The sequence below is a fragment of the Staurois parvus genome, unplaced genomic scaffold (assembly GCF_062004578.1).
Source record: "Staurois parvus isolate SC_StPar_1 unplaced genomic scaffold, SC_StPar_1.0 ptg000395l, whole genome shotgun sequence".
NCBI classification, from domain to species: Eukaryota; Metazoa; Chordata; class Amphibia; order Anura; family Ranidae; genus Staurois; species Staurois parvus.
The window spans coordinates 109,900-126,700 of NW_028318191.1; the positions used below are offsets into that span (position 1 = coordinate 109,900).

At 42.4% G+C, this 16,801-nt stretch overlaps 1 protein-coding gene across 1 annotated transcript in view; it reads right to left on the reverse strand.

The window, feature by feature from the left end:
• The window catches only part of DSTYK (dual serine/threonine and tyrosine protein kinase), a 130,950-nt gene that overhangs the window by 81,466 nt on the left and 32,683 nt on the right, over positions 1–16,801 (reverse strand). The window contains exon 2 of the mRNA XM_089686345.1: positions 6,144–6,532. Within this exon, the coding sequence (XP_089542471.1) occupies positions 6,144–6,532 (389 nt within the window). The remainder of the gene's footprint in view (positions 1–6,143; positions 6,533–16,801) is intronic.

Below are 16,801 nucleotides of genomic sequence, written 5' to 3' on the forward strand. Positions count from 1 at the left end.
GGGAACTAGTCTCTGTTCCCCATCATGCTCCATCTCCCCCTACTGCTAAGAAGGGCAGATTAATGTACCTGACTGACAAGTACAGGAAATTGCTGGCCAAGGCACCAAAAGTTTTGGCGATTGTGGCCAGAGTGCTAAAAGGGTGTCTACAACACCCTTTATAAATTCCCCATACATGCTATTTCCAGTCCTCAGAGGAAAGGTCTGAAGTCCCAGGAGCACTAAAAAGAGGGTAGAATGTACTGCATTGATCAGTTTAGAAACAACTCTAATTAAATCTGAATTATATGGAATCTGCTCAAATACAGTCTTTTCATATGTAGACGGAGGACTCTGAATCAGATTGTAGTGGTGCACCGAAATGAAAAATTCCAGTGCCGAAAAAACGGAAAACTCAAAATCCACTTGGATGAAAATTTAAAAATTAAAATATTTTTTGAAACACACACTAAAAAAAAAACCCCAATTTTTTTGTAAAATATGAAAGAGGATGTTACAGCAAGTAAATAGATAGCCAACATTTCATGCTTTAAAATTGCGCACACAGTCACGGAATGGCATGAAACTGCGGTACTTAATCTCCATGGGTGATGCTTTAAAAATTTCTACAGGTTAGCAGTGTAAAGTTACAGAGGTCTAGTGTGAAAATGATTGCTCTTACGTTCGTGGCGATACCGCACGTTTGTGGTTTGAACACCATTTACATATGTGGGCATGGCCTACGTATGCGTTCACCACTATGTGCGAGCACTGGGGGGGGGGGGGGGGGGTGGAAAGGGCACTTTAAACTATTTTTTGGGTGGGGTTTTTTTGCACTGTCCCTTAAGAATAAAAGTTATTAAAACATTTTTTAAAATCACAAGAAATGCATGCATCTCTTGCGATAGGAATAATTAGTGACAGATCCTCTTTATGGAGAGATATGGGGACCCCACATCTCTCCTCTGCAATGTAAAGCATTGGATTTATCTAGTGCTTTAAAAAATAAAATAAAATAAAAATGGCTGGAACGAGAAGTGACATCGCTCCGGTTCTCCAAGGGCATAGAGGCGAGTGGCAGCCATCTCTCCTTCACTCATCTATGCCCAGCACCAGAATCAATGGTTTCTCAGGTAAGGCTGAGAACTACCAAGCGGTGGCCGGTGGCGGCAGCTGGGTTTTTTCGGTACTCTTTCGCTTCGGCCACCGAAATTTCGGTGCATCCCTGTCAGATTGCAATATGGGCCTCAGATACGCTTAGAAATGGATGTCTAGTAGGGTCAGAATTAGACTCAGCAGTGGTGAAGTGGACATAACAAGATTGTAGACACATGGCAGGTCCCAGCACCACCTTGCAAAGCTATAGGAGACTGATAAGGAAGCCTAATAACAGGGAACCCAGGACCTATGTTACAGGTGTCCGTTTCTTCTGGAGAAAAAACACCCCTAAAAGCACACACACTTTCGTTTCAAGAATATTAATTTTCGAAAGCAATGATGGTAAAATTCGAAGGGGCAGGAAAAAAAAAACTTAATCAAATGAATTTTTGGCCAGTGTATGTCGTTATCGTTCAGATATTACATTAGGTTTTAAAGTCAAATGTTAAAAGCAAAGAGACAGTTTTCAAACAACATTCGTCCATTCATCGAATGTTCAAAGAACTTTCGTTTAACTTTGCTTACGAATATTCTCATCCGAAAATTTACACGTGTATGGCCAGCCTTACTGTAGGTGGGCAATAATCCACAAGGAGCTTAAAAAGGTGGAACTTTTGGTCTAAAGGGCGAACAAGCAGCAATTTTAATGGAGAAGAGACATGTTCTTTACACGGCATATTTGGTAATTTTGCATATTGTATGATTAGCATTTAATTGAATTGCTCACATTATGGATCATGTTAATTTTATTTTCATTGTTTACAATCTAGTATTCAGGGTTCTCTAGTGCAGCAGTCTGGCACTATATAAAAATTCAGCAAGAGGATGTTTTATTATAAAAATAGCAACCCATCAATTAAACTGATCTGTCGCCAAGACTGCACAGCTTCAAGAAAACACTTCTGACAGTGACCTGCTGAACACTAAACTGTGGGAGTGCCAGCTAAAGACTACACCCACTACTTTATACTCTACTTAGGTTTACCTTTTACCACCTATGGGCCTCATTACGACATCCCAATCTGGCTGAAACCTTATACTGTGCTAATGGATATGTTCCTTACCTGAACACACAATAAGAATTCAAAAACAGCAGAAGGGTAGATTGCCACACCGTCATTTGTGTTGGTATGGCAATCCTAATTATTTTTCTGCTCAACCTGCTGGGCGAAAATAAATAAAATAGTGTGTACCCAGCTTTAGTATTAGTTCCATCTCCTTTTGCTATGAAGACTAGCACTAATCACGTGTCAAGATTAGGGATGCACCGAAATTTTGGCCACCGAAACACATCAGACGAAAATAGCCCTATCGGTATTTTGCCAATCGGATAACACAGGTGCCGATACAGGGGACTGTGTGTACTAGGGTTGAGCAGTGGAGAAAGGCAGGAGAGGAGCAGTGTATACAGTGGCTGGCTATCACTATATGCCAGTGTTGGTTTTTAAATGTAATTACCGGATTTTTTTTTTCCTTCACTGTAGCTCACATAATGAGCTGTCACTTTCCCCCTAGCTAAAAGAGTAGAAAAAAAAAATAAATAAATAAAAAAAAAGGTACAGCTCATTGGAGCTATAGTGAAGAAAGAAAAGAAAGAAAGAAAAAAAAAAAAAAAGCCAGCAATTGCATTTAAAAAGCAGCACTGATAGTGACAGCCAGTGAGGGAGCCTCTCTGTATACACCGATACACCGCTACCTCACTGTATAAACTTCTCCTCTCCTGCCCCCCTACAAAGATGGATTGTCACTCATATGCCATCATATAGGGGACTATGTGATAGCAATAAAGTCAGAAGTTAAAAAAAAAAAAAAAATTATTAATAATAATAATAATAATAATAATATTATTGTAAGCTCGAAAGAGCAGGGCCCTCGAACCCCTCATGTATTGTACTGTATTGTCTTATGTTCTGTCCCCCTCGCTAATGTACAGCACTGAGAAAACCCTTTGGCGCTATATAAACACTGTATAATAAGAATAATAATAAAAATATACATGATCGTAGGAAAAAAAAAAAAAAAAAAATTGGAGCCCCCACAAATGCAGACATTTCGGTTCGGTTTTTAGCCACATGCATTCTGAATTTTTAGTATCGGTTTCGGCACCAGAATTTTCTTTTCAGTGCACCACTAGTTAAGATATTATTGTAAGCACTCTTGTACCTTTTCTTCTTGCATGGTATTGAATCAAATGAGGCTTTTTTCTTGTTAAGAAACCAACAAAAAAAATAGTGCAAGGTAATTCTGTAGTGCAGAAAGAATTAGATGCACTTCACACCCAATTAACATAAGCAGGTGTAAGCACTGCAGTGGCATTATCTACTCTTCATTTAACCAGACTCTGGGCATTCTACACACGCCCCCCAAAAAAGTCATGTTTGTACACGGGATGTGTGTTAGCGTTCAGTCCTTCTGCCGGGATTTTTTTTTTTTTTTTTGCTGGTTTCTATTTTAATATAACAAAAGCAAAGAAAAAACAAAAAAACCAAAAAGAAGTTTATTAATATTTTCATACCTTTAATAGTTACATATTACATAGGAAAAAACGTATTTGTAAATAACTTGGAAATGCTTTGTACCAGAATTATAATTTTAGTGCAGTTTTAAACAGAACAAAATTACAGAATAAAATGCATAGCTTATGTGCAGTAACACTATTTATTTTTAAACTAACACTGCAAAAAAAAAAAAAAAATTTATTATTATTATTATTACATAGAGTTTATATAGCGCCAAAGGGTTTGCTCAGCGCTGTACAATAGAGGGGGGGACAATACATGAAACAGTACAACAACAAACAGCACACGAGGGGTTAGAGGGTCTTACTCTTTTGAGCTTACAATCTAGGAGATACGAGTAAAGTAACGTCAGTTATCGCCGAATAAACAGGCCAATAGCAGAAAAAGTAAAAAATTGCTCTGGTTCATAAAGGGTAAACAGGTGTGAGAGGCAAAGTTGTTAAAATGGGCCCCATAGTAGTTGCTCCTACAATTGTCAATCAGCATATGGGGAGGCATTTCAACTGTTATAAAAACATAGAGAGAGTGGTGTGAACATCCTGGCTTTTCTTTCTGGTAAAATGTGTATGAATCACAAATTGGCTGGACCATTCACTTTAATGCATTATACCTGTGTATTGAGCAGTTTTCTTAGAGACACGATTAAAGTAGTATTAAAACCTCAGCAATTGGCAAGATTAACACATTGAGCATTACAAAATCGGTATTCCCCAGTAAACAATTTGTTAACTTTCTTACCCTAGCACTTGCAGTTTACAACTTTCAATGCCGCTGGCTCCTGCTCTTCCATGAAGTTCAGGTCGGGAAGTGTGTATACAGAGTACCTCACAGGAAAGCGTTAACAGTGAACAAGGTAGCCTAGAGTCAGTTTGTTAGTTTGGAAAAGAGCAGAGGGAGGAGAACAGGAACGCCTTGCCATCCCAGGGCCATGTGCTTATAATGGCTCACACAACAACATAGGGAGACAGCTCTAACGAGCAACAAATGTAGCTCCATAGGACACTGATCATAGTACCAGCTTAAACTGGAACATAGACAAAAGATTTAAAGGATGATGAAACTGCATACCTAGCAATTTATTCAGATAGTGAAAGTGCTAAAAAAAAAAAAAAAAAAATCTGGGAGCGTTTAACATGGCTTTAGGGCCCTACTCACCTTTATCTTATGCACTGGTTTTTAATGTGCACTGATACACGTCTGTATGAATGTCACTAGAAAATGCACATCAATGCTCAAATTCAGACATTAAAGCCCAACTTCAGGCTCATCCTTCCCATATGTGAAATACTGTATCCGGAGCTTTTTTTTTTTTTTGGTGGGGGGGGGGGGGTTAAAGTTGAACTCCAGGCAGGAAAAAAAAAAAAAAAAAAAAAAGTAAGCACCAGAATTTGACCTGGCATCAGCCTTTTTGAAATTGTGAACAGCTCAGACTGGGGGAGGAAGAAGAAACATGAGGAGACAGCCAGCGGTGCTGCAAAGCAAGGAGGATGGGAACAGAGGGCAGAGAGTAACAGTTGACCTCATCAGACTGCAGTTGAGACTATGGAGATTTATTTCACGGTCTGCTGGAGAGGGGGCAAGACCTGTGCAGCAGAGAAAAACCCAGTCTCCAGGCTTGCTGTGCTGGACAGAAAGAACCAATCCCTTGCAGGGTAAAAGTTTTTATATATGCATTGCATCTGTGTATTTAGTAGTTTGTCTGCAGATCAGGCTTTAACACCATCTATGGGTTCTTGGAGAAAAAAAAACAAACAAAAAAAAAAAAAAACACAACTTCCCTGGATTCGGGTTTTAAAGTGTGAGATGAGCCTAAAGTATGGTAAAAGGCCTGAACTATTTGAAAAACCGATGCTTGTCAAGGTCAAGAATTATCTTGCTGTACTTCAAGACTAACCATGTATAGCTTACATAGATGAGTACTGGAGCGCTCTATACAGGACACACATCAAATATCCTGTTCCTCAAATATGTAGGCATAGAATGCCAATCTGCTGATGTAAAAACTGTTCAGTTTTTCCATTATTCTCTGATGTACTTTCAGCATATAAAATTACTTATCAGAAGAATCATGGGGTTTACTAAGAAACATCCAAAAATTATGGGTACCTTGGCTAAGGTCAGTTATAAAGAATGTTTAAAAATTCAGAAGGTCCCTGTTCATTACATAACAGATAAGTAACAGTAGAATGATGGCTTTTCTATGCACTAAAAGCAAAGACTGGCTGAAACGGGTCAATCCTACTTTACTCAATATGTTATCAAGCTGAAACACGAGACAGCGTGACCTTAGTTTTTATTTAATACTGTAACAACTATATCAGTTTACAGTATGCCAGTACTTTGCATCTAAAAAGGACAGTAATCAGAAACATCATCTAGAAATATACAGATTGATGTTACCTTTCTAGCTTTTCATCACATAAAGACTAGCTACAGATATATCTTACACAATATTTTATTCCATTTTTAAATAAAAATAACACATACCTGCAGCAATTGGTAGGGCAAGGTCACTTCCAGCTCTGCTAGTCTGTGTGCAGGGTCATCTTCATCCTCTGGTATATCCAAATCCTCTTCAGGAATGGTATCCCATTTACCTTGATGAGCTACCAGCTGATGAACTAGTTCATATTGCTCAGGCAGTGCCAAACTCACCAAAGTCTGTTTCCCATGTCTAAAACGAATGCGCCGTCGCTTACAGGTCTCTGGGTCACAGCATGTTCCAACTGGCAGAAGAGGATCACCCAGAAGTGCATTAACCACTTTGCCTCGGGCATTGCAGTTATGTCCCAGAACAAAGATACAGGGCCTGCAGCGTACAGTCAGTTTCAAATAATCTTCCTCTTGTCTATGAAAAGTAATGCTGTGCAGCTGGCCTGAAATGAAGAAGGCAAAGATAAAACATAATGCACAAGTCTAACCAAGTAGTTCTAAAGTGGGGGGGGGGGGGGGGGGAGAAAGAAAGAAGGATTTAACAATCACCAATTTCTTCCCTAAGAAGCTGGAATTTTAAAAATTGTCTGCAATAAATTTAATAAGCATTATAGCTTAAAATTCCATGAAATAGCACCAAAAGAGGAAATAAAATGGGGCATTTATAAAAAATTAACCTTTTTTCAAATCAGGAGGCATTTATAGCAAAACATATATTAAACTAAAGTAACTTTGACCAATTGCCCCCACAGCAAGCTGCAAAAAAAAAAAAAAAAGTTTTAAGAATGAATAAATCAACTTTGAATTAGTACGTTTTTGGGGGTTCTTTTTGGATTAACAATAGGATTTAGAGCAGAGAAGAAAAAAAAAAAAGCACAGAAATGCCAAGTAAACTTGAGCCCATTAGAGTCCCCTTCAACATTCCCCTTATATCAGTGTGCCCAATCAATGCACGCACGCACACACACTTTTAATATCTGCCAAAAAGGTTTTTAAAGACACATTTAGAATGATAAATCCAAATACAAGATACAAAAATATCAATTAAAAAAAACCCCCACAACTGTGGGATTACTTATCAACCGTAATTACTTCAATAATATTGTAAAGTTCAATGAATAGCTGAAAAAAAAAAAAAAAATCCAAAAATATAATTCCACGTGTTTCATTACTTATTGCTCAGGGGACCCCAGATAAAAGGAGTAACTAAAACTTGCACAAAGTAAGCATCAATATCGCAATACAGATCATTAGCAACTTTGGACAATGTCATAAATATACAATCTTTTTCCTCATAATATTGTAACTTGTTAATATTCACCAACCGGTGAACGCAGCTTTACCATATTCTAGGAACAAGTATGAGATAAACACTGATGTCTGGATACATATGAACCCCCTCCGGAATCTTTCCTGGGAGCTGTGGGGAAGGCGGAGACCCACATGACCAAAACCAACATACAGGACCCTTAAAGAGAAAACATCAAAGATAATTAACACTAAAGATCTTGGCGGAAAACCCAAAATAAGCACCTCTCAAAACACCAAAAAAAAGGACAGAACAAAACTCCCAAGTGATAAAGTCAAAACAAACCAAAAAAGGTAGTTAGTTACATCAGGGTACCCAGCAAAGTTTCCGCATATCATGGGAAGCAGATAAAATCTTGTAGTGGCCTGGATTTGGCCCACAAGCTGTAATTTGGAGAACCTGTTAAGGCATCAAGAGCGGAAAGTAACTGCTGTAATTCCTCAGTCAAGGTACAGTGCTGAAATACAGAATCATGTAGGTTCACTGTCAAAAGGTCCAACAACAGGGGTCCACTGGCCAAAACTCAGATTGCTGCTGGAAGATCCTTGTGGCCGAAAGCTGCACCTGCAGAAGAATGGATGTCCATCTGGTAAAACTTTGAAAAAGGCATGAACAGATGACCAGGTGGTGGCCTTAAAAAGCTGGGCTGTGAAGGCTCATTGCCAGAACGCATAGGAAACACCCACCAATCTGGTGGGGGTGTGTAAAAGCACAGGAGGCGGTTTTTCATTTACAGTGCCAGCTCTGGCGATGACAAGTCTTCTTCATCTAGCGGACTCTGAAACAGGACATACCTTGAGAGGTCCTGGGGAGTAGGGACAGATCTGGAGTCTGTCTTCCGGATAGAAGCTTTTGCTTTGAGGTAGATTCTGATGGCTCCGACTATGTCCAGGGAGCGAAGAGCAATTTCTTTTGGGAGCCTTGGTATAGGGCATAAAAGATGGAAGGCCTATGTGTTCACTGAGCCAGAAAATGGATACCACCTTAGGACAAAAGAACAGTCTTCGGCATAAGACAACCTTCTTTGTGAAGGAGGAAGAGCTCTTTACAAGAAGAGCCACAAACTCAGATACATCTGACAACTACCACAAAGGCCACTGTGCAGGACAGCTCTTGGGGCAGTTCCCTAATGACCAGAAAGGGTGGCTCCTGCAGGGCAGTGAGAACCAAGCTACGGTCCCAAAAGGAAACAAAAAGGTGCTGTAAGGTAGGCCCATTCAGAAATGCAATGTGAATAAAAATAGATGGGGGAGAGGCCAGAGGCTTTTGAAAATGGAGAAGGCCAAAACTTGTCCTTTCAAGAGTGATTAAGGCAAAGTTTTGGTCAAGTCACGATTGTAGGAAAGCCAGATTAAGGTAAAAAAAAATAAAAATATCTGTGGTTGAAGCATCTGTGTTTACACCAGGCAAAGAAGGATTTCCAGGTACAAATCAGATCTTTCTTGCTTTCAGTAATGTAGGAATGACAGACCTAAAAGACCCCTCTGTCCTTTATATTCCAGGCTTTAAAAGGAGACGTTCAAAAAATAAAATGCACTTTTTTAGCAGGTAAAAAAAAACAAAATAAAAATGAGATTATTTTTGGCCGCAGGAGCCTGGAAAGCATTGCACCAGCGATCAGTAGACACTGATGACATACAGATCTCCTGCTGACCGGTGAGAATATCTGCTTGCTGTACAGGATGTGCGGTCAAGCAGATATTTTGACAGGAAGAATGAATGAACTACCACGGCGCTTCACAACGCCATGGTATTTCATTAAGGACTACAAGCTGACAGCCACTAGGGCTGTCGGGACGTGTAGTCTCATTCACAGATGACTGGATTTTTTTAAAAATTTGACAGCTAAGGAGGGAGAGAAGAACCTCCGCTAATTGTCAAAAGTGGGGATCGGGGTCAGTCCATAGCGGGGGCCGGTTTGAACGCAACATAAGGTTGGGCTGGAAACATGGTTGTCTGGACAGGAGGCATGGGTAGGTCAAGAGAAAACCTGCTTGTGCCAAGTCAAAAGGTTATGTTGCAGAGGTCTTGAATAATGAAACAGCCTCTAAAAAAAGGAGACCACCGCAAGAACCTAGAACTCGCATGAAAAATCTCAAAGAGGTCATTTTGACACAAAGTCCTGAGCTCTGAGAGAAAGTTTCTTCTCTGAAAGGAATGTTTTTTGCTTGGTATGGGTCCAGGATCAGACCCATCTATTCCAAAAATATGCTCTCCAACATTTTCAGTTGGAAGATTACCCAAACGAAAGCCTACAGCAGCAGAATTATCCTGTGGACATTTGTAGATCATTCTAAAAGGGAGGCAAGTCATTCATAAGGTCACCTAGATAACCTTAGAAAGGAGCAGAGGAAAGGCCATATGACAGTGCGACAAACTGGAAGGGATAGTCTCCCTTGCAAAAAGGGAGAAAGTTCAAATGAGGTGGATAAATGGCATAATGCAGGTAGAAATGCTGGAACGGACATGGATTCCATGCCAAATTTTGGAATTTGAATCAGTTTGTTAAGGTATTTTAGGTCCAGGATAGGACGAATACTCTTTTAGATTTTGGTACTGTGAAAGGGTTTGAGTAGAAAACTTTGAACCTGTACTGGTACTCCCTAGGACAAGAGATGGATCAGAAATCACAGCAGGCTACAGAGCATCTCAAACTTCCCATCAGCTAAATCCTTGACTGAAGAAACATCAGTTGGTACAGTGAAAGGTTTAAGACTGAGATGGCAGGATATACCAGAACAGAACACTTTTCAGTGAACTTTTTCCACTGGTTAGAGTTCGGCAATGATTTTTCAGAGGGGATCCAAATGTAAAATTACCCATTCTATTTGTTCATTAACAGGGAATGTATTTTTAGATTTTTGTTTTTGACATAGTCAAGTGCATCAATGCTGAGGCATCTGTGTACAGCAGAAGTGAGCATGTCCACATTGGCAAGCATACTGCATTAAGCTGTAACATCAGGTGTATAGGAGTCTGGGGATGTTAAGTCTTCCGCAGCCTCCTAACACTACCTCCGGGTCCTCCTCATTCTGTTCTATTTATGTCTCTTCTAGACTGGGCATATCGGGAACAGAATCAGACAGTTGAGCTGGAGAAAGAGCTTGGTGTTTTGGAGCCCAATACAGCAATGGCTGCAGTAAAGCCATTAGTTGTGCGAGAAAATTACATTTGCAGAAAACCATACCTCAGTCTGGTATCTAGAATCAGATACAGAGACTGGAGCCTGTTCCAGTGCAAGGAAACATGGTCAGTCTAAGATTGAGTGTTGTGCAGGTCTTTAGGCAGAGAAAAAAAATTTGCCCAAGTTTTTCCCTCAGCTCCCTTTTGTCTGGTTTCCAATATAACTGTGGGTGAGGGTATTCCTGTGGGGTACTCACAGAGTAAGGTGAAAAATATAGGGTATGAGTGTCTGAGAAGGGATACACAGCAAACCAGGTGCAGACAGACCTTTAGCGAAGTCTTTGTGGCAAAAACAGCTGGAGGAAGCATCCTAATACCTTGTAAGTATTCTAGGTGGAAACAGCAGTAAAGTGTACGACCTGTGGCATGATGTACCACCTAGGGAGAATGTCACCAGAACACAGAGGATCACCAATATGGGTCGCAGGACCCCTTCATCAGGCATATGAGGTGAGGGGTCCTGCGAGACTTCAAAACGTTGCCTTGCTGTAACTATGTGATCACTCATTAAAACTTTTGGACCCATATTGGTGATCCTCTGTATGCTGGTGACATTCTCCCTTGCTGATTGTTTGGTTCAAGCCAACGGTCGCTGCAAGACCCAATTATACACACAGCCATTTTTAAAACACAGGAACGTGTGTGTTTGGATTGTACACTTGCATGATGTACCACTTGTCACCCAGATGAGATCAAGCTCTAAAGTGGTTGAGTTTTAGCTCAAAATTTGAAAGTTTACATTGTAAAAGTGAATACCGTATTTTTCGCTCCATAAGACGCACTTTTTTCCCCCCAAAAATGGGGGGGAAATGTCAGTGCGTCTTATGGAGCGAATATGGAGTGGCCGGTCCGGTATTTCCACTGCCGCCGTGTCAGAATACCGGGCCGGCCGCTCAGCTCTACAGCCGGACCTTATAGAGATGACTGCGGACACAGTACAGGAGATGACCAGAGACTGCGGACACAGTACAGGAGATGACCAGAGACTGCGGACACAGTACAGGAGATGACCAGAGACTGCGGACACAGTACAGGAGATGACCAGAGACTGCGGACACAGTACAGGAGATGACCAGAGACTGCGGACACAGTACAGGAGATGACCAGAGACTGCGGACACAGTACAGGAGATGACCAGAGACTGCGGACACAGTACAGGAGATGACCAGAGACTGCGGACACAGTACAGGAGATGACCAGAGACTGCGGACACAGTACAGGAGATGACCAGAGACTGCGGACACAGTACAGGAGATGACCAGAGACTGCGGACACAGTACAGGAGATGACCAGAGACTGCGGACACAGTACAGGAGATGACCAGAGACTGCGGACAGCACAGGGGATGACCAGAGACTGCGGACAGCACAGGGGATGACCAGAGACTGCGGACAGCACAGGGGATGACCAGAGACTGCGGACAGCACAGGGGATGACCAGAGACTGCGGACAGCACAGGGGATGACCAGAGACTGCGGACAGCACAGGGGATGACCAGAGACTGCGGACAGCACAGGGATGACCAGAGACTGCGGACAGCACAGGGATGACCAGAGACTGCGGACAGCACAGGGATGACCAGAGACTGCGGACAGTACAGGGGATGACCAGAGACTGCGGACAGCACAGGGGATGACCAGAGACTGCGGACAGCACAGGGATGACCAGAGACTGCGGACAGCACAGGGGATGACCAGAGACTGCGGACAGCACAGGGGATGACCAGAGACTGCGGACAGCACAGGGGATGACCAGAGACTGCGGACAGTACAGAAGATGACTGCTGACCTTTGGGGAGGGGGGGGAGCGGGTACCTGAATTTGACAGGTACCCGCTCCCACTTCCGCGGAGTTGTTCTTTCATCTTACCCGTTCCTCTATCCAGTGGCGCGGTCTTCCCGGCTTCTGTAGTGTGGGCATGACAGCCGGGTGCCAAATGCGCATGCGCAAGAAGCGGTGCTTTTTGTGAATGGTAAGGCGGAACCTGGGACACATGACAGATCCCAGAAGCCGCCGGACCAATCACAAAGCGCAAGTGCTTCTTGCTCATGCGCACTGGGCACCCGGCTGTCATGCTGAGCGCCATTACAGAAGCCGGGAAGACAGCGCGCGGTTGGATAGAGGAACAGGTAAGATGAAAGAACAACTCCGCGGAAGTGGGAGCGGGTACCTGTCAAATTCAGGTACCCGCTCCCCCCCTCCCCAAAGGACAGCAGTCATCTCCTGTACTGTGTCCGCAGTCTCTGGTCATCCCCTGTACTGTGTCCGCAGTCTCTGGTCATCCCCTGTACTGTGTCCGCAGTCTCTGGTCATCCCCTGTACTGTGTCCGCAGTCTCTGGTCATCCCCTGTACTGTGTCCGCAGTCTCTGGTCATCCCCTGTACTGTGTCCGCAGTCTCTGGTCATCCCCTGTACTGTGTCCGCAGTCTCTGGTCATCCCCTGTACTGTGTCCGCAGTCTCTGGTCATCCCCTGTACTGTGTCCGCAGTCTCTGGTCATCCCCTGTACTGTGTCCGCAGTCTCTGGTCATCCCCTGTACTGTGTCCGCAGTCTCTGGTCATCCCCTGTACTGTGTCCGCAGTCTCTGGTCATCCCCTGTACTGTGTCCGCAGTCTCTGGTCATCCCCTGTACTGTGTCCGCAGTCTCTGGTCATCCCCTGTACTGTGTCCGCAGTCTCTGGTCATCCCCTGTACTGTGTCCGCAGTCTCTGGTCATCCCCTGTACTGTGTCCGCAGTCTCTGGTCATCCCCTGTACTGTGTCCGCAGTCTCTGGTCATCTCCTGTACTGTGTCCGCAGTCTCTGGTCATCTCCTGTACTGTGTCCGCAGTCTCTGGTCATCTCCTGTACTGTGTCCGCAGTCTCTGGTCATCTCCTGTACTGTGTCCGCAGTCTCTGGTCATCTCCTGTACTGTGTCCGCAGTCTCTGGTCATCTCCTGTACTGTGTCTGCAGTCCATTAGTTCAGAATTTTTTTTTCCTGTTTTCTGCCTCTAAAACCTAGGTGCGTCTTATGGTCAGGTGCGTCTTATGATCAGGTGCGTCTTATGGAGCGAAAAATACGGTACATTCCAAAACAGACCCAGAGGTGCCCCCATCTTACCGGTCCATGTGACTGGTCCCAATATTTGGTCCAAACGTCACATGTAACAGTGGGCAAACCCATAAAGGGGTCTTCAGGGTCTGTGTTTCACAAGTAATTAAAGCTTAAAAAGCAACAGGAACCACTGCAATATTAATAATACCATGAAATTAGCTGCCGACTCACAATAATTAAGGGTGATGTTCTCGGGATCTAGACACATATGACTAAAATAATGCACGCTAAGGGCTCACACTTAAGGTCCGTAAGAGAATCAAACTGCAGTATAGAAAAAAACAAAAAACAAAACACATTTTACATCTGTTTATTAAAAATATTGCACTATCATGAAGGTAAAAAAAAAAAAAAAAAAAAAAACAAACCTTCACGCAACACTATTAAAATACAGATAGCGTTGTCATGTGGTAGGAAACATAGCCTGGGAACACACACACACACACACACTTATTAGCAGCAATGCAGATTAAGCAGCAGTCAAAGATAAATGGAAACCAGCAGCATCTAATTATGGAAACGATCCACAAGATATCAGTAGACAGTCATGAAAAGACAGCCACTAGGAAAGCACCCCAGGGACACAGCAGTATAGCGCACCCCACAAGGATTGTACCTGCTAATTAAGCCAACATGTTAAACACAAGGAGGAGAAAAAAAAATTGGGGGGGGGGGACCCCTCTAAATTCTTTATTGGGAGATATATATATATAAAAATAAATAAAAACAATAATTAATCACAAAAACATATAAACCCTCCCTCCTGAATGTCAAAATCACATTTCTTCAATTAGGCTCCCAAAATTTGTTCAGGTTATTTAAGACAACGTTGTCTTGTGTTATGGTTATTCCTATAGTGACAAAATGTGGTTTTGACATTTAGGGGAAAGGGTTTATATGTTTTATTTTGATATCCTAACAAAGAAATTAGAATTTTTCCTAATAAATTTTTTCCCCCTCTGACTACATGTTGGATTAATTAGCAGGTATAAGCCACGTAGGGTTCTATATACCACTGTCTCTGCGGTGCTCTCTTAGGGGCTGTTTTTTTATGGATTGTTCAACCCCTTTCTACCGATGTCACAAAATATGAGGCCTCACAGAACTAGACTTTTTTCCATGGGGCTGCATATTTGCGTACCTGTCTTTGTGCTGGGAGCACGCCGCACAGCACGATCCCAGCACAAAGACCAGGGCGTCACCGAGAGCCCCACATCCCGTTCTAACAATCGAGACCCGGGACTCCCGATTCCAGGTCACGTGATCGCCTCTGACTGGCTGTACAGCCTGCCCCCCTTGTTTTTTTCTTCTCTATGAATGGAGGAGAGAGACACACATCGTCTCTCTCCCTCCTTGCATAGAGGGGAAAAAAATAAAATCAATATTAAAAAAGAAAAAAATACCTAGATTCACGTTTAATCTAGTTCAGTGCCAGGGTTAGTGTTTGGGTCAAGATCAGGGGCAAAAGGTTGGGATTTAATTTTTATTTATTGGTATCAGTTACTGTCAGTGTGTTTTAAGTATAAAAAAAATGCGCGTTATTGTTTCTGGGCTGTACTGTGTGTACAAACCACAAACACATATGGTATCGCTGTGATCGTCAAGAGCTGGAAAATGTATTTTGGGTTGTTCTTTGGTGGTAGGTTGTGGTAGTAACAAGAATCACAGCTAAATTTTAAAAAATTCTTTTTTTTTTTTTTACTATTTTGGGCCAGATTTCCTTTGATAATAACTAAAATCAGCAGATATCCATTACCATTAAATGAAAGCCCAATTTGTCCTGAAAAAAAAAAAAAAAAAAAAAAAAAGAAGGGTATAATCCACCTGAATGTACAGATTGGTAAACACATAAACTCTGACATACTATAAAAGGCTTAAACCTCATAGTGATAGCGACCCTATTATATAAATTAATGTGGGAAAGAAAAGTGTAGTTCCAGAGTCCATGTCAGATCAATAATCTAGAGTCCATAATCAGCCAGGCATGCTGGAATTCAAGAGGATAGTAAGTCAACCATAACAGATGACCAGTAGTAGCAGTCAGTGGATCTACAGTGCTACACAGGCAACCATAATAGCAGTGCCACCGGGGAAACCACAGATCGCAGTAAGAATTGATTTGACATAGCAGAAGGAGCAAGCTGAAGGAATGTGTCAATGAATAGGTGAAAGGCAGCAGGAGCAGCACATGCATGACTTGCATACGCTGGGTGAGTTATGCCATAGCGCCATGTTCCTCAGAGTAGTCACAGTCCCGGGAACAACTCCCAATGTTGATGGCACTCAGATTATGCGGACTACAGCTCACCGCTCCAGACGCCGTGGGTCCAGTTCAGACAATTCTGGATGTTTGAGTTACAATGTCTGTGTGTGGCTCCGTCTGTGGCGTCTTGGTGTAGATCAATCGTGCTGTCCCGCACAAGCAACCGGAGTGAGGCAGCATGGTGGGAAGCCGCATTGTGCAGCCCAAAGTAGGGAAGTGAAGACATTGTGACGTCCACACGTTTCACTCACATAAGCTTCTTTAGGACGCTGCAGCTGTCATATTGAGGCTTCTATAGAGACCAAATGAATCACGAATTTCCCCTCCAGAAGCCGCAGTCAGGATATCATATCATCATCATTACTACAATGCACACTATATACAGCAAGTGAGTGAACTGGTTTAGAATATGCAAGGTAATAAAGCAGGTACCCAGCCAGGCACCCCTATATACCCCTGAGGCACCAGTGAACCAAATTAAGGTACAAATCAAATGCAGGCTCTCTATAGTTTAAAGTACAGCAGGCCAAATAGAATAATAGGCAGTTAGGAAAAAAAAAAAAAATGAGAGGCTACTGCAGAATCCACCTACCATAGAGACAGGGTTTGCATAAAGATAGACCCCATCCCTGGACCTATACAACACCCTGTGGCTAATTACACACTTTACAATAAGTGATGAAGTGAGAACCACATTACAGGCAGCCCTCACAGTGTGGGGGGTTTGTATACGGCTCCCTAAGTTTTACGAAAGTTGCACCAATCCAGATGCACCATTCTATTGTATTAGAGGACAGTGAAATGTTGATTTAAGAATCTGAAGTAAAATAAAATTTGTGTAGCTAAGAGTGATTACCATCTTA